This window comes from Felis catus, chromosome X (assembly GCF_018350175.1).
Source record: "Felis catus isolate Fca126 chromosome X, F.catus_Fca126_mat1.0, whole genome shotgun sequence".
Classification (NCBI taxonomy): domain Eukaryota; kingdom Metazoa; phylum Chordata; class Mammalia; order Carnivora; family Felidae; genus Felis; species Felis catus.
In genome coordinates, this window is record NC_058386.1 from 35775581 (window position 1) to 35800369 (window position 24789).

The window sequence follows — 24789 nt, forward strand, 5'->3', positions numbered from 1 at the left end:
CACACACACACACACACACACACACACACGAGCACGCACGCTCTGCATCCTTTCTGGCAGCGCTGCTTACGGATGATGGCGAGGCTACGCCTTCCATCTCCAAACGCAACGGAACCTCGTTAAGTGCTTGTCAGATACACTTTACGGCCGTCACGTGAAGGCGGAAGGGCGTGGCCACACCTCCTGCACTTAAAGGCACGTGCGACAGAGGCATGCGCTGTGTGGAGCACTTTATGGCAGCCACGCGAAGGCGCGAGGCCAGCGGCCGATGCTGCGTGGGGCGGGGTCTGCGTCCACGTATTTGGAGGCTGGCTGTTATTCCGTTGGTGCTCCCACCGCTCGGCGATCATGGCGACGGTGGCAGCACTGTGGCGGAGAGCGAGGGACTACATGAAGACCAAGGAGTTCCGGGAATACCTGACCAGCGTGCACTTCTGGGGTCCTGTGGCCAACTGGGGCCTGCCGCTGGCCGCCTTTAAGGATATGAGGGCACCGCCCGACATCATCAGCGGCCGCATGACGACGGCGCTCATCTTCTACTCGATGGCCTTCATGCGTTTCGCCTATCGCGTACAGCCTCGAAACTTGCTGCTGTTGGCGTGCCACACCACCAACGTCATGGCGCAGAGTGTGCAGGCGGGCCGCTTCGTAATCCACCACTACGGCGGCACCGCCACCACCACCGCTGCCACCACCACCACCAACGACCCCACCATGGTTCCCACCAGCGACCGTGTGCGTGCTAGCGACTTTGAGGATGACAACTCCTGCTAGGCAGCCCCAGCTCCAACCCGTCGTCCTCCAAACCTGGCTGAGCGGGCCCGATTGAGTTTTTGCAGCTTGCAAGCACTGAACTGTTAACTCTTCCTGAAGAAAAGGCCAGTGAAAAGTTTGGTTTTGACTCAAATAAAACAGTTCGAATCTGATTTAAACCTGCAGTTTGGTTAATAAAAAAAAAATAGAAAGTACCAAAGAACGGAAGCTGCAGAGTGTTTATTTCGTGCTCTGAAAATACAGTGTTGTTTAGGGGAGGGTAGATTGGCTGGTCTTTCTCTTCACGGGACCTGCACACACCTCGAGGGGTAGTTTTTACAGGGGACGAAGACTGAACGAAAGCTCTCTTGGGATGTTCTGTTACTTGTTTTGGGGTGTCCAGGCCAAGTAACGGTCCCTAATAGCATTCATGATTTTTAAAACTTGGTACAGGCATTAATCTCTTACAGCAAAAATAACTCGGGGGCTATGTCTACCAAGGGAAATACTTCAAAGTGGGTTTAAATGAGTTCAGTGAAACCCAGTTTGGACTTTTAAAAGGGGTACTTATTAAGAGAACCTAGAATCTCTTGGTGGCTGGAGAGCAATGACAGACTCTACCATAGAAACAAGATAAACAACTCTGAGGTCTGTTGCTGTCAACCCTGGATTTTAGGTAACTAGAGAATAAGAACGACAAAATCCTTTTTTTCTTTTCTTTCCTCTTTTCTTCAAGTCTAGATGTGGGGGGCGGGGAATGGCAGCTGGTAAAACTGGTAAGCCTATTGCCCTGTATTAAATGCTAGCTAGGGGTGGGGGTGGGGGTCAGTGGTCAACAGTATTAGCCCCGTGTTCCCCTAGGAATCCCATGGGTACTAAGAACTTGTCAAACCAGGTTGCATGAAGTGGGGAGAGAAGGGTGGGGATGTGGATGTGAGGCCACTACCTCTGCAGCAGAGGCTACCCTCTAGGATTTGACCCTGAATCTCTGGCCTCTGGAGGATGCAGGAAGTTCCAGAGTGGTCTGCTGGGTGAAGACTACTTAAACCTTACTTTGGTTAAAGATTTCAAATGTAAAGAAATTGACGACAACTGACTGAAAGGTTCTGAAGACATCAGGTCTTGGACAAGACAGGCACAACATTAGTGGAACTCTGGAAGATTCCCCTTTATCTTCTTTTTTAAAAATCTTTTTTTTTTTTTTTTTTAATTTTAGAGAGTGCAAGCTGGGGAGAGGGGCAGAGGGAGAGAGAGTCTTAAGCAGGCTCTACGCTCAGCACGGAGCCCGACACAGGGCTCAATCCCATGACCCCGGGATCACGACTTGAGCTGAGATCAAAGAGTCTGATGCTCAACTGACTGAGGCACCCAGGCGCCCCCACCCCTCCTTTATCTTCTGTGGCATCTAAGCAGTAGTCCTTTTTGTAGGCAGTTTCTGCATTTCACACTCTGCATTCAGGGGGAGAACAAACTCTGGAAAACTATTGTGTATCAGTAACAAATCACCCAAAACTTAGCTTAAAACAACAAATACTACCTCACGATTTCTGAGGGTCAGGAATCTGGGAGTAGCTTAGCTGTGTGTTTCCAGCTCAGGATCTCTCAGTTGTCGGCTGGGGCTGCAGTCTCTGGACTTGCCTTGGGCTGGCGGATCCATTTCCAAGCTCACTCACGCAGTTGTTTGCAGGTTTCATTCAGTTCCTTGGCATGGGGGCCACAGGGCTGCTCATGACAGGGCTTCCCTCCACGTATTCCAAGAGAGAGAAAGCCCAAGATAGCCATGGTCTTTTGTAGCGTAATCTGGGAAGTGACACACAATCACTTCAGCTGTGTCCTGTTGGCCCATTTCTGGTACACTGTGGGAGGAAGGGAAGGGAATACCAGGAGGCAGGGATCTTTGGGGACCATCTTGGAGGCTAGCTACCACATATGGTTCTGAAATAAAAATCCTCACGCCTTTCTGAAAGTCAGTGGAAGGTAATAAAGCATGTCAGGTCAGCACCCACCTTCCCCCAAAGATGTCACAAAATGCTCAGTTTACAGTTTTGTAGTTGTAACTAACATGCACATATCAGAGAGCATGGGTTTGAGAATCAGGAAGGAAGTCTCTGGAAGATAGTATTTTAGATAGTTCAGACTATAATGTAATAATAGAAACCAGTTCTGAAAGTTTTGAAGTGGGTCATAACCTTCTTTCAAGATTTTTATTAAAACTTTAAAGGAATTTTCCCCTTCACTAATGTCTGAGTAGGAATTAATATATTTTTAGATCTGTCTTACAACATGTGTTTTGTAATTTGAGTATATTCCAATAAAAGGCAGGTAGGTTTCTAATTAACCTGGTAAGAGAAAAGTAGGTAATAATCCTTACTGATAATTTCCTATCACTTTACAACGTTTATAATTTAGAGGGCAAAATGATTAGAGAAAAAATCCAAAAGATTGCAACGCCTCCTACTCTAAGGCAATGCTCCACTTACAGGATCTAATTTGCAGTATGCCCACCCAACACGTAACCCTTTGTTGCCTAAGATATTCATGTTTCAAGCCATAAGAGTGATTAACACTTTAATAGAAATGAGCATTTCAGGGCGCCTGGGTGGCTCAGTTGGTTGAGTGTCCAATTCTTGATCTCAGCTGAGATCTTGATCTCAGGGTTGTGAGTTCAAACCCCACATTGGGCTCCAGGCTGGGCATGAAGCCTACTTAAAAAAAAATAAAAAATAAATTTTTAAACCTTAGGGTAACAATCATTTCATAATCTTCCCCAAACTCTCAAACAATCCTTTCTGGCCCTGGCAATTTAACCTGTCTACAGATCTCTTCCACTACTTTATGAAGCCATTAACATTTTCTGAATTGTCAGAGCTATTTTTCCAGAAGTTTTTGTTACGGACACACTTTGGTTATTTCCCAGAATTCGTGTTTTATCCTGAGTTTAATAAGTAATGTCTTTCCCCTTAGGTCCTCTGAGCTCCCTGGCAAAAAACGGGCTAAAATCCAAAGAACTACCTCACCTTTGCAACCATAATGCTGAAACGATTTCTCTCCTCTGATTCTTTCCACATATCGTGTCCCAGGGAGAGGCTGAGAGAGTAAATCATATTGCTGGATGAAAACCAGGCACTCCGAGATGAAACAGCCCTGTGTGGAAAGGGGACCACTTCCTGGGCTTCTCTGGACCCTGATGCCTCACAAGTGCCCCTGGAGGTGAAGCTGACCCCCACAAAAATGGAGGCTACAACATATTCCGGGAAACGTAACACATAAGTCACGGCAGTTTGAATTTATATTGTTTGCGCCTCTTTATTGTCTTGAAATGAAAAACTGTACTTAAAAACTTTCAAAATACCAGGAGTCCATGTTTGTTGCAAAGATTTCATGCAGGGGTATGCGAAGAGCAGGAAAGCCAGATTTCGAACTACCCCACTCAACCCCAGTTCCTTTCACAGAGCTAACACTGCAAAAGACCTTGGGAAAAGCACACAACTTTCAAGACCTTTTGTTGAAAGATACAAATAGTTTAACAGCATGCCACGCATTGTTAAACATTCTGCTTTTCTATTTAGTAGGTGTTCGAGAGCATTCCACGTTACTGCATTGCAGCATTAGTTTATACTTCTTAGCAACTGCATAGTGCTCTGTAGCATGGATGTGCTGGGATTTAACCCGTCATCTCGATGGCTGGCTGCCAACGCCGCTGTGAGCACCCTTTTGTGCACATCCTGTGCCACGCGCACAGATCCGTAGAGAGGCCCACAGGTTGATGTCCCTGTACACGCTACATTTGCTTTAAAGCTCTCTCTGGGCATGTCTTCCTTTCTTCAATTTCAGTGTAATTAAACATTGCCAGCATAATGTTTTTCTGAACAGTATCTTGAATTTATCAGAGCAGACAATAAATCCAGAGAGGACAGCAGGTATACCATTGTCCACACCCTATGAATCCTCACATTTGCATCTATTCCAGGGCCTGACCCGTGGCTGACACGTGATAAATGTTGGAGAGAGAAGGAAAAGCTAACTAGATACAAGGGGCATGAAATGAAAGTGTTCATAACCCTAAGTTCCTAAAGTTAGAAATCAGGTCTTAAATTGGTTAGGGACTCAAAATTTAATTTGATCCCAACTCTTGTACCTTGTATCTAGAAGCTAGGAAATGTTTCAGCAAACTTCTTGGTTTGGGGATAGTTGTGAGATGAATGAAAATTCTTACTTTACTGTTGATGTCTTCTAAAGGAGCTGCATGAAATGAAGGGAGAAAGAAAATGTATGATTCAAGACCAAATAGTTAAGTTACAGGCATGTTTGTATTTACCCAGGGTTTACAGCATTATATTACACTCATTTTAATATAAAAATATACCAAATACACCTCACCCTCTCCCCATTCTCTAGAGACCACATCCTTTTTTTTTTTTTAATGTTTATTTATTTATTTTGAGACAGCGTGCGCTAGCAAGGAAGGGGGGAGAGAGAATTGTAAGCAGGCTCCACACTATCAGTTGTCAGCGTGGGGCCCAGTGTGGGGCTCCAACCCACGAACCACAAGATCATGACCTGAGTCAAAATCAAGAGTCGGACACTTAACTGACTGAGCCACCCAGGTGCCCCTACAGGGTCACATCCTTGATGGGCAGCTCAGTAAGCAAAGGAGGATGGCTTCATTTGGGGTTGGAGTGGAAGCATCTCCTCCAGGAAGCGGGGAATGAGGCAATTCTGTTCCTGAAGGTCCAGAGGTGACATGGCCCAGTTAGGCGCTGCTGGCTTTGAACAGGAGCAGAGGTAGGGAAGGGTGAGGCTGATCCCCCGGACCACTGCATATGACTGGACAGTGGTTTTGCAGTTTAGGAAACAGACAGGATAAAGTCAGAAGTAGATGACTTTTGGGGATAGAGGAAGTACAAATGAATCTGTCAATCTGAAAGAAAAATGATGCCTTTGAATTTCTAAAAGAATGTTGGTATTTCACCCTTAAATCTCATAACAAAGGACCAGGTTGGTTTAGTTAATGGTCTAACATTCATGTGTATGAATAAGCGATCTGTGGATCCTTCGGTCAACAAATATTCGTGGAGCACATGAGGGCTAGGCCCTGTGCACTCAGGATATTAATGAGCGGAAAGAGGGGATTGCCACGGGAGTTGACTTTTCCCAGGAGTACCATAAACAGGTCAGTAACTGCGAAGCTATCCCCGACATTCCCGTTTGTGAGACTGGCATGGGCCTTCTGCCTGCTTTGGTCAATCAAGTCACTGTGTTCTCTGGTCCCCACTGACCAGCCTGGGCCCACCTCCTTGCCCTAGTGCCCGGGGCTACCAGAAATAGGTAGCAACAGTTCTGTACTAAATTGGAAATGGCTAGAAAATGGGCAATCTCTTTTCTTGCCTTCTTTCAAAAAGGAAGGATTTACATCACAGCCTGCCCCTTGGGCACCCCTCGTAAGTGAGACTTTTTTTAGGAAGGGGGTAGGGATAGGGCTTGTGTGCCAGCTGGCAGAGAACTCTTTGTGACCCTTCGCCCAGGGCTGGCCAAATAGCCTTTACTGTGTTAAGCAGCTTAAGTTTAGGATCAGAAAAGAATAGCAAAAACCTTCCCGCAAAACCAATAAACCAAAACAAAAGAAAAAAAACAAAAAAACAAAAACCCTGGGTGACAGCAAGTTTTGGCACAACAGTATCTAACATTTTTTGGTGGGTTACAGATAACACAACACCAAGCTTACGAATATTAAAAAAAAATATTCCCAAAGAGTCAAAGGAAAGTCCAAGAAAAGACAACAAAAATTCCTTTTTGTTTGGGTGGTGCACTCTGTTAAGTTTTTCCTTTTGCACAGAAAAGAAGGGCTGAGATTGAAGCCATGCCGACCTTCACATAACATGCCTGGGTTTTGTCAAAGGGCAGCCTAAAACAAGAGAAAATGTTTAATTTTCTTTATTTGAAAGGAAAAATGTAAAACACCAAAGACAGTTATTTTAACAAGTTTTTCTTATGGAAATTAACAAGTTGCTAGTAATGCCACAGGGAAGAGCTAGGGATCCCTGGTGTCATTTTAGGGCTGATGTGCTTTTGGATTATGTTAGAAAGTTGATTTACTTAAGACTAGACCAATGACCTCAGGTATATTTGACTAAACACAGCTGACAGGCAGATTATGTTGAATTACTTCACAGATGTGAGAACCATCAATTAGAAAGAGCGCAGGGCTCAGTGTCCTTTCTTTCAAATAATAAGGACACAGAAAAACTTCGGGTTAGACTAAATTGTGAGTTCATTATGGCCTTACATAAGAGAACAGGCATCAGAGAGATGAGGTTATTCTATCCTTACTTAACCTCATAGGTCTAAACTCACCTCAGGCCTTCCCTTCAGGTGTCTGTGCCCCAGGTTCCTTTGAACTTGGTTTTTGATGCTGTAGATGGAGGCTGTCCAGCTTCTGTATATCTTCGGTAAGACCATTTCTAAGATCCTCATTGTTTCTCAGAAATTCTTTCACTACTTCCAGTCGATTTAAGATCTGCAAGAGGAAACCACACAATGTATGGCTTAGAAAATTTTATAGCAGGCTTATAATTCTGATGAAAAACTTACTAGCTTCAAGACTGTCTCTTGCTCATGTGTCCACCAGTAGCTGGTTCTGGGGCTACACAAAGGGGTGTCTGCTTGTCTCAAGTTTTTGTTTTTGTTTTTTTTTTTTTTTTTGCTTTTAGGGGCCAACATCCAAAATATATAAAGAACTCGTACAACTCAGGTACAACAGGTACATGAAAAGGTGCTCAACATCACTAATCATCAGGGAAATGCAAAACAAAACCACAATGAAATCTCACCATGTGCCTGTCAGAGTGCCCATCATCAAAAAGACAAGAGGTAATAGATGCTGGTGAAGATGTGGTCAAAAGGGACCCCCTGTGCGCTGCTGGTGGGAATGTAAACTGGTGTAGCCACTATGGAGAACAGTATGGAGGTTCCTCAAAAAAATTAAACAGAATTACCATGAGATCCAGCAATTCTACTTCTGGGAATATATCTGAAGGAAATGAAAACACCATGTGGAAGAGATATCTGCAGCCCCATGTTCATGAGCAGCATTATTAACAACAGCCAAGATGTGGAAACAGCCTAAGTATCCATCGATAGATGAATGGATAAAGAAGTTGTGGTACAAATATATACCATGGGATATTATTCAGCCATAAAAAAAAGGAGGAAATCCTGCATTTGTGACAACGTGGATGGACCTTCAGGGCATTATGCTAAGTGAAAGAAGTCAGAGAAAGACAAATACTGTATGATTTATACGTGGAATCTTAAGAAAAAAAAAAAAAGCCCCAAAAGCAAACTCAAAGACCAAGAGATCAGAATTGTAGTAACCTGAAGGGGCGATGGGGTGGGGCAGAGAGGGAATGAGAGGGAGGGGATCAAAATGTAACAAACTTTAGTTATAAGATAAAAAAGTACTAGGGATGGAATGTACAACACGATGATTACAGGGAACACTGCTGTGTGATATACAGGACATTTGTTACAAGAGTAAATCCTAAGCGTTCGCATCACCAGGAAAAGTTTTTTTCTTATTTTTTGTTTGTATCTGTATGAGCAGATGGATATTAACTAAACTTACCGTGGTAACCATTTTACAGTATATGTAGGTCAAATCATCATGCTGTATGCCTTAAGCTGCATGTCAATTACATCTCATAAAAATGGGTAAAAAATTTTTAATTCTTTTTGCTTTAAAACTTCCTGCATTTGAAAAAAAAAAAAAAACTTCCTGCATTTGTAGGAAAGGGCTATATATCTGTCTCTATCTCTATACGTGTATGTACACACACACACACACACACACACACACACACGGGCACACATGTATGCACACATATATATGTATACTGTAATATTAAAACAAAATGATGCCCTTTCATTTGGAATTATAGCTGCACATTTATTACTATTGAATATGTGTATATTACTTATAAAATATATGTATGTTTAATAGTAATAAATGTACATGTACAGAATTCAAAATGAACACAGGGGAACAAGGTAAAAAGTCATTCTTCCCCACCCTGTCCCCAGTCACCCAGCTCCTATCTTCAGAGGGGACCACAACAAAGTTTCTTGTGTTTCTTCCAGAGACTTACATGTGAGCACACATATATACATGTATACATACACATTTAAAAGTTTTTTCACAATAACTATGACTGACACATACACATTTTAAAAAACACAAATGGCAGCATACTAGACGATGTCCCTCAACCGAGATTTTTTTCCTGTGGCAGATTAGAAAGAGGGGCCTCATTATTTTTTTTAATGACTATATAGTATTTCAGTTATGGATGCTTCACATTTTAACATATTATTTCAAGTCTTCTGTTAGGAGCAATAATGCTGGAGTAACTAACCTGGTACACGTGTCATTTTGCACAAGTGACAGGCTATTTGTAGGATCTGTTTTTAGAAGTGGAACGTGGTGTTAATTTTGAGTTTTCTCTTTTACTGTTAATAGATTTTGCCCAAACTACCATGTATAGAGGTTACTGTGCTGATTTAAACTCCCACCAATAATGCATACTTCCCAACACTTAAACTAATACAAGTACTCTCAGAATAGTACAATGGAAGTGTTTTCACTGGGCTTATCCTCAGGATCCCCTAACCAGTCACTTTGCTTAAATGAGAGCCACTCATATTTGGGGGGCATGGTGAATTTTTTTAATGGGGGACCCTGAACTCCAAGCTAAGTCAAGATGACTTAAATCTGATGAAGAAAAGCAATGGAGTACCTTACTCCTAGCAGAGTGGTGGTTCTTAAACTTTACAGAGAATTCATAATTGATTCTGATGCAGTAGATGTGGGGCGTAAGCTAAGCACGCACTCAGGTTATTGTGATGTAGGCACATGAAACAGCCAGATGCTGGATGATGGCGGGATGGGAGGGAGGGAGAAGACTGGCTGTGGCTTGTGGCTAGGACGAACAGGGATCCGGGAGGGCCAGCGAGGAGCTAAAGACTGCCAGAGATCTCCAGACAGGTTAGTTAAGTAGAGGGGAACAGGCTGTTTATTACACAGCTGGAAGCAAGTCTACTGCTCCTCAAAGTTACCTGGGCTTTAAATAATAAATCTGGAAACCATAAAAATGTGAAAGATCACACTGACGACATTACCCCCAGCACACGTTGGTAACTGTGGATACTGCACTGTTAGCGCTTATGCCTGTGCTTGGTACTGGGTTCCCATCAGATGCCCATGACACCGCTGGCTGGGTCTGCGAACTGCACACACTCCAAGATGGAGTGGGGGCCTTCCTCCCCCTCTCCAGAGACCTTCTGATTGGATGACTTGGGCACTGTGATCCTTTTGCTGTGACCTCTTGATCCTCTGTGCCCTTGAAATGTGCTTAAGAGGGGTGATTATTTTAGTTTGGTGGGGTGGTGGGGGCGGTGCAGAGACACAGTCAAAAAATTTTTAAAATTAAGAATAGGGAAGACTTCTGCACGTTTATATGTAAAGGGAGAAGAGGAAATAGAGATGGAAAAACTGAAAGTACTAGAAAAATCACGGAATGTAGTCAGACAGACTTGGATTTTGAAGCCCAGCTTTACCACTTAACCAGCTGTGTAAGTTTGGGTAAGACACTTGACCTCTCTGAGCTCACTTCCACATATGCCAATGAAAGATGAGGCTACCAACACCACCTAGGATTCTTGTGAGCACTAGAAATAATCTACTCTGGGGCGCCTGGGTGGCTCAGTTGGTTAAGCATCCAACAGCGGCTCAGGTCACGATCTCGAGGTTCATGGGTTCAAGCCCTGCGTCAGGCTCTGTGCTGACAGCTCAGAGCCTGGAGCCTGTTTCAGATTCTGTGTCTCCCTCTCTCTCTGTCCCTCCCCTGCTCATGCTCTGTGTCTCTCAAAAATAAACAAGCATTAAATACAATTTTTTTTAATAAAAAAAGAAATAATCTACTCCAAGAACTTAGCATTGTGTCTGGTACATTCATTCCACAAATACTTATCAAAAGCCAGTCTACTATGTGCCATGTGCTGCTCTAGGCAAAACATGCTTAGCATCCCCATTCTTCTGCTTAATCCCAAACCCTTGGACTTGTCTTTGACGTCTCTACATGCCCCCATGTGCGCACCTTCTCACCATACCATGTCTACACTTCTGTCCTGGTCTGAACCCGGTAAGTGCAGGAGCCTCCTTGTGTGTCTCCCTGTTCCTGTCCCACAGCGGCCATCGCGGGATTAAGAGCCTACGTCCTTCTGATGGCTCACGGGCCAATATGACCTGCTTTCTTCGCCTTACTTTCTCTTACCTCCTCACACGCTTTTCTTTCTCTATCCGCACCCCAGCCATCCTGCTCACATTGCTGTCCCCCCTGCCTGAAGGCTCTCCTTGCACATGTGCACATGGCTAATCCTCACCTTTTCCAGGGGGCCAACCTGACCACCCGGTTGCAACCTGATACTCGTCCCCACTCTGCTACTCCTCGTCCCCCATTCTGTGCTTGACACAGTACTTCTTCTAAAGCTGAGAAGCGCCGTTTGCTTACTACATTGACTCTTTACTGTCTCCCCCTACGGGGATCTTTGTTTTGGTCACTGATGTACACCAAGCTTCTAGAACTGTGTCTGGCACATAGTAGGTACATGCTCCGTAAGTATTTTCTGGAATATAATAAATGAAGGGTCATTTCAATCCTTTTTCTGACTGAGTCAGGTACATCTGTCACTGCCCCTTCTGCTTATGTCTCCCCAGGGGTCTCTGTGGAGATGGTCCCTTCACCAGGGTTTAAGATATCAGGAATGGTTTTAAAGAATGCACAAATTCCTTACATATTTTTTAGCCACTTACTGCACTTGACATGCTTTAGCTGAATTTAAAAAAAAATCTTTTTTTAACATTTATTCATTTTTGAGAGAGGGAGGGAGAGGGGCAGAGACAGGGACACAGAAGATCTGAAGCAGGCTCCGTGCTGTGAGCGCAGAGCCTGATGTGGGGCTCAAACCCATGGACCGCGAGATCATGACCTCAGCTGAAATTAACAGTCAGCCGCAGCTGATGACATTTTCAATTCACTGCCATTTGGCTTAGCAAATCTTCAGACTTTGGAGGCTCACCCTAAAGAATGTGGATAATCATGTATGGTGTGGAACTTTCAAAAGAGATCAGTTCCACGCATCATGGAAAGCCAACCTTCAAATTCTTTCAGATAATGTGCCAATCAATCCTAACTTACATTTTGATCAATTGAAATATCAAGAGAAATGCCATGGTCTACTGAACAGAAAGCAGGAAAAATGCAAATTTATCAAATCTATATAGAGGCTTTGGGATGCAGAGGACCGGCCACCCAACCCCAGTTTCCTCTCTGTAAAGCAGAGGTAATGAGGGTTCAGAATTGACAGCTGCCAGCACCTCAGCGATATGAGATCTGCAGTGCCGCATGTGGAAAGGCACAGGACCAGAGGAGGGAGACCCCTGCGCCAACCCTCACACTCTTCTGTTCCTGCCTGCTCCTTGGGGTTGCTGCCCGGCATGTAAAGCAGGGGATATGGTGACCGCCAGGTTCCCTTCCAGCTTCTAAATTACACAGACTCCTGGCTTGAGTGTGCTCCTGTACAGATGCATTTTGCTGTGTGTTACACAGAAAAAAAAAAAAGAACCACAGGTCCCTCAAGAGAGAAGACAGAGCTAGTGACCACTCAAGGGGCTTGAGTCTGACCCCTCCTCTCCAACCCCATTGTTGTCTTGTTCTGTTCTACACTGCTTCTAACAAAACCAGCAGAAAGAAAATTGGGGCCGGTTCTAATGGTATTTTATTTTATTTTTTTTATGTTTATTTATTTTGAGAGAGAGAGAGAGAGAGAGAGAGAGAGAGAGAGAGAGGGCAAGCACACAAATGGGGGAGGAACAGAGAGAGATGATGGAGACAGAGAATCCCAAGGAGGCTCCAAACTGTCAGTGCAGAGCCCAACACAGGGCTCGATCCCACGAACCTTGAGATCATGACCTGAACCGAAATTGAGAGTTGGATGCTGAACCAACTGAGCCACCCAGATGCCCCTGGTTCTAATGGTATTTTAAAATAAAGTAAGGTAAAACACCCGGGTTTAGAAAATACAAGACTTAACTGTCCTCTTCATCACTGTAAACAACTATGCTGTGCTGGGCTGGGAGCATCCAGAAACCAGTGGTACCTGGTCCCGCTGCTAAATTAGGAGCTCACCAGGCTGAATGAATCACCTAGGTCAAGGTCAGAATGATTAACATATGCATATGGACCAGTAAGGAGCATGGCTTAATGAATGAAATACTTTATAGTAAATAAACACTCTGTGTTTAAAGAGGCAACCAGCAAAACTACTTTGCTTGGATAAGGTACAATGGAGAGGAAAAATGATTTGTCCAAGATCTCCTGGTGATGTAAAATTCCAATCCAGCAAATACTGGAATACGTCTGAATTTTACCAGAACACTGTTTGCTTTTTTATACCTTGCATGTAACAAAGGGGATTCATTTCTCCTGTATTCCCTATCAGGACTTACGGCCATCATTAGCCTGCAGGGGCCTAAGCTGGAAACCTTGTTGATCCTTTGACCCCCTCCTTCCCCACCTCCTTCCAGCCCCATGCCACACTCCAAGTAATATAAGCATCCACTAAGAGCCATCAGCTCTACCCAAGCAATGCCTCCAGAATGCGGCCCCTCCACCGCACCTCTAGTTTCTGTCCTTTCTCCAATCTCGCACGGCTATGACACCATCCTGCAAGTCTCCAACCTCCAACTACCATGAGTTAACTTTCTAAAAGCCATACTGGATCCATCTGATTAACTCTTTCTGGCCTAAAAACACCCATTGGCTCCCTACTGCTTTTTAGGAATAAGGTCCAAGCCCCTTGGAACAGCACAACAAACCTTTCAAAATACGGCTTCAAGCTACCTGACTGCCCTCGCATCTGACCACATCTTCTATGCTGGCCTTACCACTGCTCAGGCCCAAGTTATTCTTCTATACCTCTGCAAGTGCTGTCCCTCCTGCCAAGAACACCCTTCCACTCATGCCAGTTTGCCAAACTCCTACGTGATCCTCCTAGTCCTGGCTCAACAGCATCTTCTCAGCAAAGTCTTTTTTTGCAATCCCCTCTCGACCTGCAGAGAATCCCCAGAGCCTTTTGTTCAGAAACCTGTTGGAGCCCTTACCGTGTTGTGCCACTCTGTGCACACATTAGGCACTCAGATGTCTGCTGACTGAGGGAAAATATTTGTTTAAAGGTAGTGTTAGTCTGTGTCAAAAGAACATGCATTCCTGGAAATGATCGGACTTATAAATCAGAAACATAACTGGCAATATGTTGAAACAAGCTACTCTTCCTCCCTGGTGCCTTTCTTTGGTCTACTCGCACACAGAATAGAATACTTTTTTTTTTTTTTTTTTTTACCTCTTCAGGCAACACGTCTTGTTCTTGTGCTTGAAGATAGATCTCTTGAAGTTTCTCCTTTAGTAATTCCATTTCTATTTCATTTACTTGGCTCTCACTCAGGTAAACTCCTGTTTCATATTCACATCCATCTAGCTGATCTTCTGCAGGGATGTGAACAGCCCAGTCAGATGTCAACAGCTGTTTGAATCATCGAACAAATATATGAATAATGGAATGGAAAAGATGTTTCATTGGATTGCTCAAAGAATTTATAACTAAACCTCTTTGACTGTATCCATTTTAGTAATATCTTGTGACCACAGAAAAGCTTCTTAAGCCCAGCACAATTCTGCATTTCATATCAACATTTTTCCCCCTGCTTACATTCTAAAATTTCATTTAAATCCAACAAACTTCAAATTCTAAATGAGTGACTGGAGTTGGCTTTTTTCCCTTAGTTTTTTTTTTTTTTTTAAATGTTCATTTATTTATTTTGAGAGAGAGAGAGAGAGAGACTGTGCATGCACGGGGGAGGGGCAGAGACAATCCCAAGCAGGCTCCACGCTATAGCATGGAGCCTGACGTGGGGTTCGATGCCACCAACCTCAAGATCATGACCTGAGTGGAAATCAAGAGTCAGACACTTAAACCAACTTAGCCACCCAGGCGCCCCTCTCCTTAGTTCTTTATGCCAGAACTGTTCAATCTGATTTTTACCTGTTCTATTCTGGCGTAGGCTGCCACAATCTCTGGAATATTCTTGAATTCATTCAGAAAATTTTGGATCTTCATCTGAAAATCTCGAAGCCACAGAGAAGACACTTTCATCTCTGAAGAATGCATGATCTCATTACGACATCTAATCACCTACAGAAAGGCAAAAAAAGATAGAAGGTTTCCAAGTCAAATGATGGGGTAAATGGAAATTCTGGACTTCCCAAGAAAAACTGCAGAAAGGCTTTGTTAATTTTGAAATCCACAAGGCTTCCGGGGGATGTTTGACCGCCTGCTACTTGGAGTAACGAGTGAGAAATACAAACAGGCCTACAACTATCGTCGGCTCTTGAAATCTTGTGACTGGCTGGTTATCTCTTACACAACCTCCCAAATCTCTAAACTTAAAACCACCTGCCAAGGGTGCCTGGGTGGCTCAGTCACTTGAGCAGCCGACTTGGGCTCAGGTTGTGATCTCGTGGTTTGTGAGTTCAAGCCCCACATTTGGCTCACTGCTGTCAGCACAGAGCCCACTTCGGATCCTGTCTCCCTCTCTCTCTGCCCTTCTCCTGCTCTCGTTCTCTCTCAAAAACAAACAAACAAATAACAAAAACAACAAAAAAAAGACCACTCTTATCAAAAACAAACAAACAAACAAACAAACAAAACCACCTGCCAAAGAGCAAGAGAATTGGTTACTGGCTCTACGTATACCCAAAGGCTGAAGCAGACAATGCAAAACTCTTTTAAATATTGTTGGAGCTCCAGGAAGGTGGGCGAAGGGGGTGTTTTGATGTGGCAAGTCTGATGAAAACAAAATCAACTTTTGCCTATATTGTATAACAAATGCTTCTGTCTCATTGCGTATTAGTATACAATTCACATAAAGTCTTCCACGTTCTTAGCTAAAAGATATGAAGAGGTCGACTTTGTACTGTGACAGTTTTTGTCTGCTGATATTATGAAAGATTCTCAGTTCTTCCAGCTGCTAGCATGCCAGCAAAATACATGTGCATTTTCTCTATACGTTATATATAATCCAGGTACGTTGTATACTCTTTTCGACAACCCTCAGACTAATCAATGTGCGAGAGCTGTTCTCTGGTGAAACAGAGAAAGTCTAAATCCCCCAGAGGAAATCTGACAAGCATAGTGATCTATTCGGAGACTGCTTGTCTGTTAGGGTTAGCCAAAGAGATTCAGAAGGGCAGGATTCAAATGCTGGCACATGACCGACAGAGTGATGCACTCCTCTCTGTTTTATTTTTTATTTTTTATTTTTTAAACGTTTTATTTTTTTAAGTAATCTTTACACCCAACGTGTGGCTCGAATCTACAACCTCGAGATCAAGAGTCACATGCTCCACTGAGTGAGCCGGCCAGGCGCCCCTATTTTTTTTTTTTAATATGGAAAATTACCTGACTTCTGTTTATGGCAGACCAGGGGAGAGAAATTGGTGGCTCATCTATTTTAGCAGTGAACAGAAGAAGATCAAGGTGTTGGGAAACTTCAGTGAGGGAGAACTCAGGGGCCAGTCTCCTACCTGCATTCTCATAGGGGTTCTTGGACACACAGAAGGTGCATGCGACGTGGGCCCCACTAGCCCACTTAGTGTTGCCAACCTTGAGCCAAAGTCTAACTTTCCCCGCACGACACTGTTCTGGGGAGAGACCGTCTGCTACGTGGGTGTGCGCACGGCTGCTTGAGCACCACAGGGTGTCTTTCTCAGCTGTCCTTCACAGCACCGACCCGACTGACTCTCACTGGATGATTTTATTTTTATTATTATTTTTTAATGTTTAATTATTTTTGAGTGAGAGAGAGGGAGAAAAAATGAGTGGGGAAGGGGCAGAGAGAGGGGGGGATAGAGCATCTGAAGCAGGTTCCAGGATCTGACCTGTCAGCATCTGAGCATGATGTGGGGCTCAAACCCACAAACTGTGAGATCATGACCTGAGCCGAAGTTGGACGCTTAACCAACTGAGCCACCCAAGGGCCCCTCACTGGATGGTTTTACATGTGACAGCTCTTACCTCTGTGACTTTCTTTCGATCAATCATGAAGTGATCACAGGAGTTGATGAGGCTTAAAAGGGCAACGGCATCACATTCCTCAGGGCCTGTTTTGTCTGCCAGTCCTCGGGGCATGAAGGCCTAGAGTAGGGGAGGCACAAGGGACACCTGAGTCTCCTCCAACCCGAGGAACCGGTGGGCAAATGTTACTTACCTGTTTCCCAAATGCTGATTGGAATGTTCTTACTGCGGTTTCAAGGTAGAGCCTTGTGAGTCCAAAACACAGGTTGGGAAAGAGTGTCAGAGCTGAGGCTTGGCCAAGTGTGATAACCGAAGGGTTGCTCTATCTATCCCTCTGCTATCAGAAATACTTCAACACTTGGCATATCTGTCCTTTCGTAATGGTGGACAAGCAGGAAGCATAGGTAGAAAGCAGTCCTTTTCTTCCCCCTTTTCCTTCCTGAGGTTTCAGTGGCTGAATTGTTAAAGACGACTTAAAATTTAAAAGTGATAGTTACTCCCAAGTGAGCCTGGGCTTTGGAGTGTGATAGAGCCAGGTTCACATCCCACCTCAGCCACCTGCCAACTTGGGTGACCCTGGGCGAGTTACTTACCCTCAGAGTCCTCATTGGTAAGTAGGGGATAACTGTCCTCGTCTACTTCGAAGGATGTTGTGAGAATTACGTGAGTTAATGCAGGTGAAGGACGGTGTCCGGCACACGGTAAACCAACAGGCCATAAATGTGGGCAATTACCGTGCTGATAGTGCAACGTGAGCATGACCTACCTAGGAGTTGCACATGGGATCCTAGGGTTTGAGATACTAGATATATCAGAAGGGCCTCATTCTAGTGTGATCTTGCCTTCTGTAGGATTTTATGGCACAGACCCCCAAAATGGTGTCACAGCAAGGCTTGGGCATATTTCTCTCCTGCAACAGTTCCAAATTTACATCTGAATGCAATAATTTTACCAAGCTCAGCAGCTCAAGAGTACATTCCTGCCAAGGAACTAGAAACGATGACATAAGCAAAATTACTTGCAATAAGAACTCTAAATAGAGAGACCTATTTTCCTGAAAACAGACACATTTCAGTAGGCAGGCAACCACATTTCCTATAGTGCTGCTCGTAACGGTATTACAGAAAGGGCTTGTGGTCGGTGCCAACACACCCCAAGGAGAGTCATGGCTATGTTCCTGATGGTGGTGGAATCCTCCACTGGAGCCTCACACAATTAAGAACTTTGGGGGACACCTGGCTGGCTCAGTCGGTTAAGCATCGGACTTTGGCTCAGGTCACGATCTCACCGTTTGTGAGTTCGAGCCCCGTGTGCTATGTTGAGAGCTCAGAGCCTAGAGCCTGCTTCAGATTGTTTCTCCCCCGCCCCCCCCCTTCTCTCTGCCCCTCCGCTCATGCTCGCTCTCTCTCAAAAATGAATAAACATTAAAAAAAAAGATACAGTAGCCAGTACCACTGTCTTTTCATGTCTTAACAGCCACTGACTTGCTGATCCTCTGAAAGTCTATAGTGGATGCTACAATGTTTACAAAGAAGTTAACTTATCACAGCCAAAGCAGGGCAGTAAAACGGGAAAAAAAAACCCAAAAAACCCACCACCATCATCAACAAAAAACACTTCAGCTCCCGCTGGGAGGATAATCCCAAAGTTAAGAAGGGCTCTTAGGTGCCTCAAAACCAGGCACAGTTTTTCTTTTCTATTACAAGGAACGTCCCATCTGGCATTTTCTTGCCAGTATAAAACTGTCTTTCCCATGTTAATGTTTTATTCTAGGACTTATTCCCTTTCTTCAGAACTAGAAGCCGACAGCGAGGCTTTGCTGCCTCCTTGCCACTGAAAGGAGTTTCTTAAAATGGTGTTGCATGCCACCGTGTTCCAGATGTCAAAGGCACGTGGTGGGAAACACCTGTTACTTGCCTCTCACTATCCTCTACTGCGTGTTCAGTGAGTAGGGGGAGATGAAGTTGGAGAAACAAACAGGGGCCAGATCGTGCTGGGCTTTACTGGCTCTGGAAAGGGGTTTGGAGTTTATTCGAAGGATATCAGGAAGCCACGTGAGGGTTTTAGGCAAGGGAAGAAAATGAGCCAATTTACCCCTGAACACCACACATCCTGCAGTGTGGAGAACGGACCAGAGGTGACCACAAATGACCAGAGCAGCAGAGGTGACTGGGATGGAGGCTGCAGCCAGAGGCCAGGCAGGAGAGGTGAGAGTTGTGACGTGGAGATGGAGAGAAGCATCCACAACTATTGTGCAGGTGTAAACAAGGGGGTGGAGAGGGAGAGATGAATCGAGGGTGGTTGTAGGTAGTTGCTGCTGGAGTGTGGCCGTGGGTTTGGTGGCGGGGGTGGGGGGTGGTGGTGGTAGAGATGAAGAGTCCTGCTCGAGGAGTAAATACAAAGTCCCCAGGAGGGAATAAGGAGGGGGGTCGAGCACGCACTTGCATATGGGAAGGGCCAGGGATACGAAATGGGGAGCCATTAGCATAAGGGTAGTCTTTAATGGTGAACTCCATGGCCGGGGCGATATCCCCAGAAGAGAAGAGGGGGACAGAAGAGGCCTGAGAAATGTCCACCGAGGACCAGGAGGAGGCCGAGGAGGAGGAAGAGCCAGAGAGAGAGGAGGAAACCTGTGGGGAAGAATGATGTCACAGAGCCACAACTGTTTCAAGAGTGGCCAGGAGAGCCAAATGTCTGAGAGGTAAGAAAGATGAGGCTGGAGAACTGGAGGTCAAGTGTGCCGACAAAATAGATGCAGTGTGCTGGGAGGGGCAGAAGCCACGGTGGAATGGGTTGAGGAGTGACCGGGAGCTGAGGGAAAGACAACAGGCATAAAACCCTTTCTGAGACGCTCTGCTGGGCATGCACATGGGAGGCAGGCAGAGAGATGGGGAGAGTGCTAGAGGGAATGGCTCAAGGGAAGCATTTCTTTCTTTTAAAATTTTATTTTCCCAAATATCTATTCAAGCTTTTTTTTTTTAAACGGCTTTATTGAGATATAATCCACATACCATACAGTTCACCAGTTCAAAGCATACAGTTCTTTCCAACAATGTGAATGGATCTTGAGGGCCTTATGCTGAGTGAAATAAGTCAGAGAAAGACAAATATTGTGTGATCCCACTTCTACGTGGAATCTAAACCAAACCAAAGCAAAAACCCAAGCTCAGCGATCCAGAGAACAGATCGGTGGTTTTCAGAGGTGGGGGGTGGGAACGGGCAATATAGGTGAAGGGGGTCGAAGGGAACTGACTTCCAGTTATAAAATACATAGGTCCTGGGGATGTATTGTACTGCATGGTGCCTGTAGTTAATAATACTGTGTTGTATTTGAAAGTAGCTGAAACAGCAGATCTTAGAAGTTCTCATCACAAGAAAATAAACTTTTTGTAACTATGTATGGTGATGTGGCCAATCACTCCATACTCCTATCAAACCCTTCTGTTGCACATCTAAAACTGATACAATGTCATATGTCAGTTACACCGCGATACAAAAAATGTACAGTCCAGTGGTTTTTGGTATATTCCCACGGTTGTGCAACCATCACCAGTTCGTTTTAGAACATTTTCATCACCCCAAAGAGAAGCCCTCTACCTCCATTCACTATCACTTCCCTCTTACCCCCAGGCCCTGGCAACCACTAACCTTTTACCTCTACATATCTGCCCATTCTGGACGTTTCATATAATATATGCCTGGCTTCTTTCACTTGGCATAATGTTCTCAAGGTTCAACCAACTTCATTCCTTTTATGGCTAAATAACACCTCATTATACGGACAGGCCACATTTTGCTTATCCATTCATCAACTGATGGACATTTGTGTTGTTTCCACATTTCGGCTATCGTGAATAGTGCTGCTAGGAACACTCAACACACAAATGTGTGTGGTTTTTGTGTGGACGTATATTTCTAAATTCATTCAGTATAAACCTAGAAGTGGAATTGCTAGGTCATGTGGTAACCCTACGTTTAACCTTTTCTTTCTTTTTCAAAAAAAAATTAAATAAACTGAGGCAACGTTAAAGCTATTTGTATGGTGATGGGACTAAGCTGACAGGGAGAAAGAGTGGATACTTGAAGACTGAAAGTCTGTGGGTAGGTGGGAGGGAACGTGGTCTGACACACAAGTGGAGAGCCAAGGCGGTTAGAGATGCCCTTCCAACTCTAGCAGAAGGAAGACGGTGCACACGGAGATAGGCTGGTAGGTCTGGCAAAAAGATGCAGAAGCATGTATCTGAGGGCATGCATCAACTCCAGGAAAAAAGTCAGCAGCTGGGGGTGAGGGTGGAGGAGTGGAAGCTTACAGAAGGAAAGGCAGCAACAGCTGTCTCCAGAAACAGGAGCCCTATACACAGGCGAGGCCAGAGCAATGGGACTCGTGATCAAGAACTAAAAGTGATACCAGTCAGCTAACCTTGGGGTGCCTGGGGGGCTCAATGGGTTAAGCGTCTGACTTCTGATTTCTGCTCAGGTCATGATCTCATGGTTTGTGAGTTGGAGCCCTCTGTCCTTCTCACATGCTCTTTCTCTCAAACTAAATAAATAAACTCAAAAAAAAAAAAAAAAGAAAGAAAAAAAAAGCCTGGGTGGCTCAGTTGGTTAAGGGTCTGACTTCCACTCAGGTCATGATCTTGCATTGACTTTGGACCCCGTGTTGAGCTCTGTGCTGACAGCTTGGAGCCTGGAGCCCACTTCGGATTCTGTGTCTCCTTCTCTCTGTCCCTCCCTCGTTCACACTCTTTCTCTTGGTTTCTCTCAAAAATAAATAAACATTTAAAAGAAAGAAAGGAAAAGAAAGGAAAAGAAAGGAAAAGAAAGGAAAAGAAAGGAAAAGAAAGGAAAAGAAAAGAAAGAAAAGAAAGAAAAGAAAGAAAGAAAGAAAGAAAGAAAGAAACCAGTCAGCTCCCTCAAGAGATTCTTCCCCTGAGCACAAACAGATTATAGTGTTATCAGGGTTGGGGGTGGGTCATGCAAGTTCAGAGAGGAGAAAAGAGGAGGGTGTGGCTGGGAAGAGAATATAAATACTCTGGCAGGACTGGAAGGTCTTTTGATGACAGCAACAGAAAGGGGCATGAACAGGTGGCAAGGGCTTCAAGAGGATGCCAGGGGTATGAAAGCAGCAACAAAGACCAAACAGGTAAGGGACAGTCACAGTCAAGGGTAGAATTTTGGGTTTCTTTCTTTTCTGGGTAAAAGTTGGCAAGTCTATGGTGGCAACAACAACAACAAAAAAAAATGGGGAAGAGGGTGTAGATGTGGTGGGTTTATGGGTCCACGATAGCCACCAGCCTGGTGGCCACTGATCAAGTCCAACTTCCTCATTTTTGAGGTTAGGGTACAGAGGCTGGGCTATTGTCACACAGCAGCAGCTGAAATGGGATTCTGATCCCTGCTTTCCCGGCACCAAGCCTGTGCCTGGCTGCTAATTAGTATGCAGATTGACTGCAAAAGTTAATTTGTGTTAGGAAGTGACTTTGCCCCTCCCCACTCCCTACAGGGCTTCTAGCAAACATCAAAAAGTTCTTAAAAATTCCCCAATTGTCTCAGCTAGTAAGTCATAGTGCAAAGATCTGAAAACAGGCCTAATAGTCTTCTATCTGGCTGCACACTTCACCGCGACCTCCTCAAAGTTTTACTCCTTAGCTGGGCCTGTGCTCATGATGCTCACTCTACATCTGGTGTCGGCATCTCTTGTCGAAATTTTCCTTATAGCGGGTAGCAAACTCAACTGCCTTGTTAGCAGAAAGGTAGAAGAAAGCTTCTACTTCCCTAACCTAGGTTAGATCCAGTACAGCAGCCCTGAACCTCGTAAACACTAGACCCTATATCAAACACCCTTTCCTCTCTCCCGCATCTGTTTATGAGGCTCTGGGCTTCAACAGACCAGTTACCTGGTGGGTCACCTCCTATCCTCCCGAGCAGGTGCTTACCTTGGCCACCTCCCAGGCGTCGACGGGCCACCGGCCCGGTCGGCAGTTTCCCCAGTGGACGTCTCCATTCCTGTTGGTGTGGTGTTTCAAAATCTCCTCTTTCCACTCTGCGCATACCTGACACTGAGGCTGAAACTACAGGGGGCGGCGGTGAGAAGGGGTCCCGGGCGGAGGGGTGCTGTTTTGGGCACTGAACGAGGAGCGTTGCGGTCGGCCCCGCCCCAGGGAGGGCTCGGGACACCGCGCTCGGGGACCAGGACAGGGGATAGGGTGCGGTGGCCAAGGTCCCCGGCCCTGGCCTCACCTGACGAGCGCGCGGGCTGCACCGAGAGCCGCTGCGGCAGGTGGCGCGGGGGCCCAGGTTGGGGGCGGCGGCGAGCAGGCCGCGGTGGAAGGCGACCACCTCGCGGGCGACGAAACCCTGCAGACAGCCGCGCAGCAGCAGCAGGCAGTGGCCCGCCTTCACCCAGTTCTTGTACTCGGCGCAGTTGAGGCGCGCTGCCAGCTCAGACAGCACCATGTCCCGCTCGAGCCCAGGAGGCAGCGGGGCGAGGGGCGGGGCAGGCGGCAGTGCGCAGGCGCGGAAGCCTGGGAAGACACCGTCGCCGGCGGCTGCGCAGTGGGCGGCGGCTGCGCAGTGGGCGGCGGCTGCGCAGTGGGCGGCGGCTGCGCAGTGGGCGGCGGCTGCGCAGTCGGCCTGGCCCCGCCTGGAGGCAGGCCCCACGAGCACGGCGAAGGGAGGGGGTTGAGCTCCTCGCGCAGCCTCCTTGATCCCTGGGCGGAGCCTTCTGGCTTAACCGGTACGTGCACCACCCCAGCGTTAGAGGACCGCAGACGCCTGATTCCTTTATCAAGTGCTTGCCCAGAGAGCCTGTACCTGAAACTCTTCCGCCCTCTAGTCTATTTCCCCAAACTGAAACCCTGCCAGTCCCCGATTCGACTCCCCCTCCTGGTGTCCGTGCCTCTTTTATTGTAGAGATGTGTAAGGTGCTCAAGGTACACTTCTTGAATTACAGATGTTCCTTGCATTATACAATTCTATGAAGTTTATTTAGTTCCTAAGCCCACACATTGGCTGTGGCAAATAAAGGCATTAGTGCGGTGTGACCGCCGGCTGCCTGTACCACGCATCTACCATGCTCCTGCAGTGTGCCAAGGTGACACAAAGTTCAAAAACATCCGCCACTGGGCCATCTAGCAGAGGCAAACAGGGACGACGCATGCCCTGGATCCTGGAGGGCTGTACTGCCCTGAGCCCGGTAAGAGCTTCTTCCACTATGGTCCTGAAGCATCTAGCTTAAATGATTATTTAGTATTCTCGGTTATAATTAGCGCTTCTTACATAAGGCAGTCTTAGTTAAGCTCCGAATAAGTGTAATGAGGGTCAGAAGGTAATGGACTGTCAACCCTATGTGACAAGAGGTCCTTTCAGTTTTAGTTGCTTTTTAGTGAGCTTCTTGAGCTTGGAAAAGTGTTAAAATTGTGTGGAGTCAAAGGCTCTGGCGGAAGAGCCTACACAAAACTTTCCCCTGACTTCATGGTTAAAAGCAAAGTGGCACAGTGTGTAGGAATGCTAGCTCTGGACTCAAACTGCCCCCTTTTAGCTGTTTGATCTTAAGCAAACTTAATTTTACCTCAGCAAATTTGAAACTTCATTTCTCTGGGCCTCAGTTTACTCGTCTGTAAAAGGAGGATATTAATACATATCCTACTGAGTTGATGGGAGGATTAAACACACACTGAAATACTTAGGCCAGTGCCTGACAATAGTAGCTCTCAGTGAATATTAGCTCTTATTTTATATTGATCTAAATGTGCCTTTTCATCAATGTCATATTCCTGGGCAAGGTATTTGAATAAATCACTTGGCCACTTGGAAGTGGAGGCGACTTAAAGAAGATTGTGAGATATGATG

At 45.5% G+C, this 24789-nt stretch overlaps 2 protein-coding genes and 1 long non-coding RNA gene across 3 annotated transcripts in view; 2 read left to right on the forward strand and 1 right to left on the reverse strand.

The window, feature by feature from the left end:
• The first annotated feature begins 212 nt into the window (after positions 1-212).
• MPC1L (mitochondrial pyruvate carrier 1 like) lies at positions 213-926 on the forward strand. The gene has a single exon (XM_004000457.5). It carries the CDS (start codon positions 349-351, stop codon positions 772-774), a length of 426 nt encoding a protein of 141 aa, XP_004000506.1. The 5' UTR covers positions 213-348; the 3' UTR covers positions 775-926.
• A 4118-nt stretch (positions 927-5044) lies between these two features.
• CXHXorf38 (chromosome X CXorf38 homolog) lies at positions 5045-23444 on the reverse strand. The gene is made up of 7 exons (XM_011291694.4): positions 23179-23444; positions 22875-23009; positions 16939-17058; positions 14908-15057; positions 14209-14388; positions 7108-7270; positions 5045-6658 (listed from the first exon to the last, which is right to left on the reverse strand). The coding sequence occupies exons 1-6, from the start codon at positions 23392-23394 to the stop codon at positions 7109-7111; spliced, it is 963 nt and encodes a 320-aa protein (XP_011289996.2). The 5' UTR covers positions 23395-23444; the 3' UTR covers positions 5045-6658; position 7108.
• Positions 21950-24789, forward strand: part of LOC111558753 — a 58979-nt gene continuing 56139 nt past the window's right edge. Inside the window, exon 1 of the long non-coding RNA XR_002739889.2 lies at positions 21950-22081. This is a non-coding gene — a long non-coding RNA (uncharacterized LOC111558753). The remainder of the gene's footprint in view (positions 22082-24789) is intronic.

Excerpts from the sequence above, each read along its gene's own strand:
- MPC1L (XM_004000457.5), top strand. The coding sequence starts at position 349 with ATGGCGACGGTGGCAGCACTGTGGCGGAGAGCGAGGGACTACATGAAG.
- CXHXorf38 (XM_011291694.4), bottom strand. The coding sequence starts at position 23,394 with ATGGTGCTGTCTGAGCTGGCAGCGCGCCTCAACTGCGCCGAGTACAAG. Across the intron at positions 23,010-23,178 it reads GCAGCCCGCGCGCTCGTCAG|TTTCAGCCTCAGTGTCAGGT; the intron begins GTGAGGCCAGGG and ends CGCCCCCTGTAG. Across the intron at positions 7,271-14,208 it reads AAGACGTGTTGCCTGAAGAG|ATCTTAAATCGACTGGAAGT; the intron begins GTAAAAAAAAAA and ends TTCCTCTTGCAG.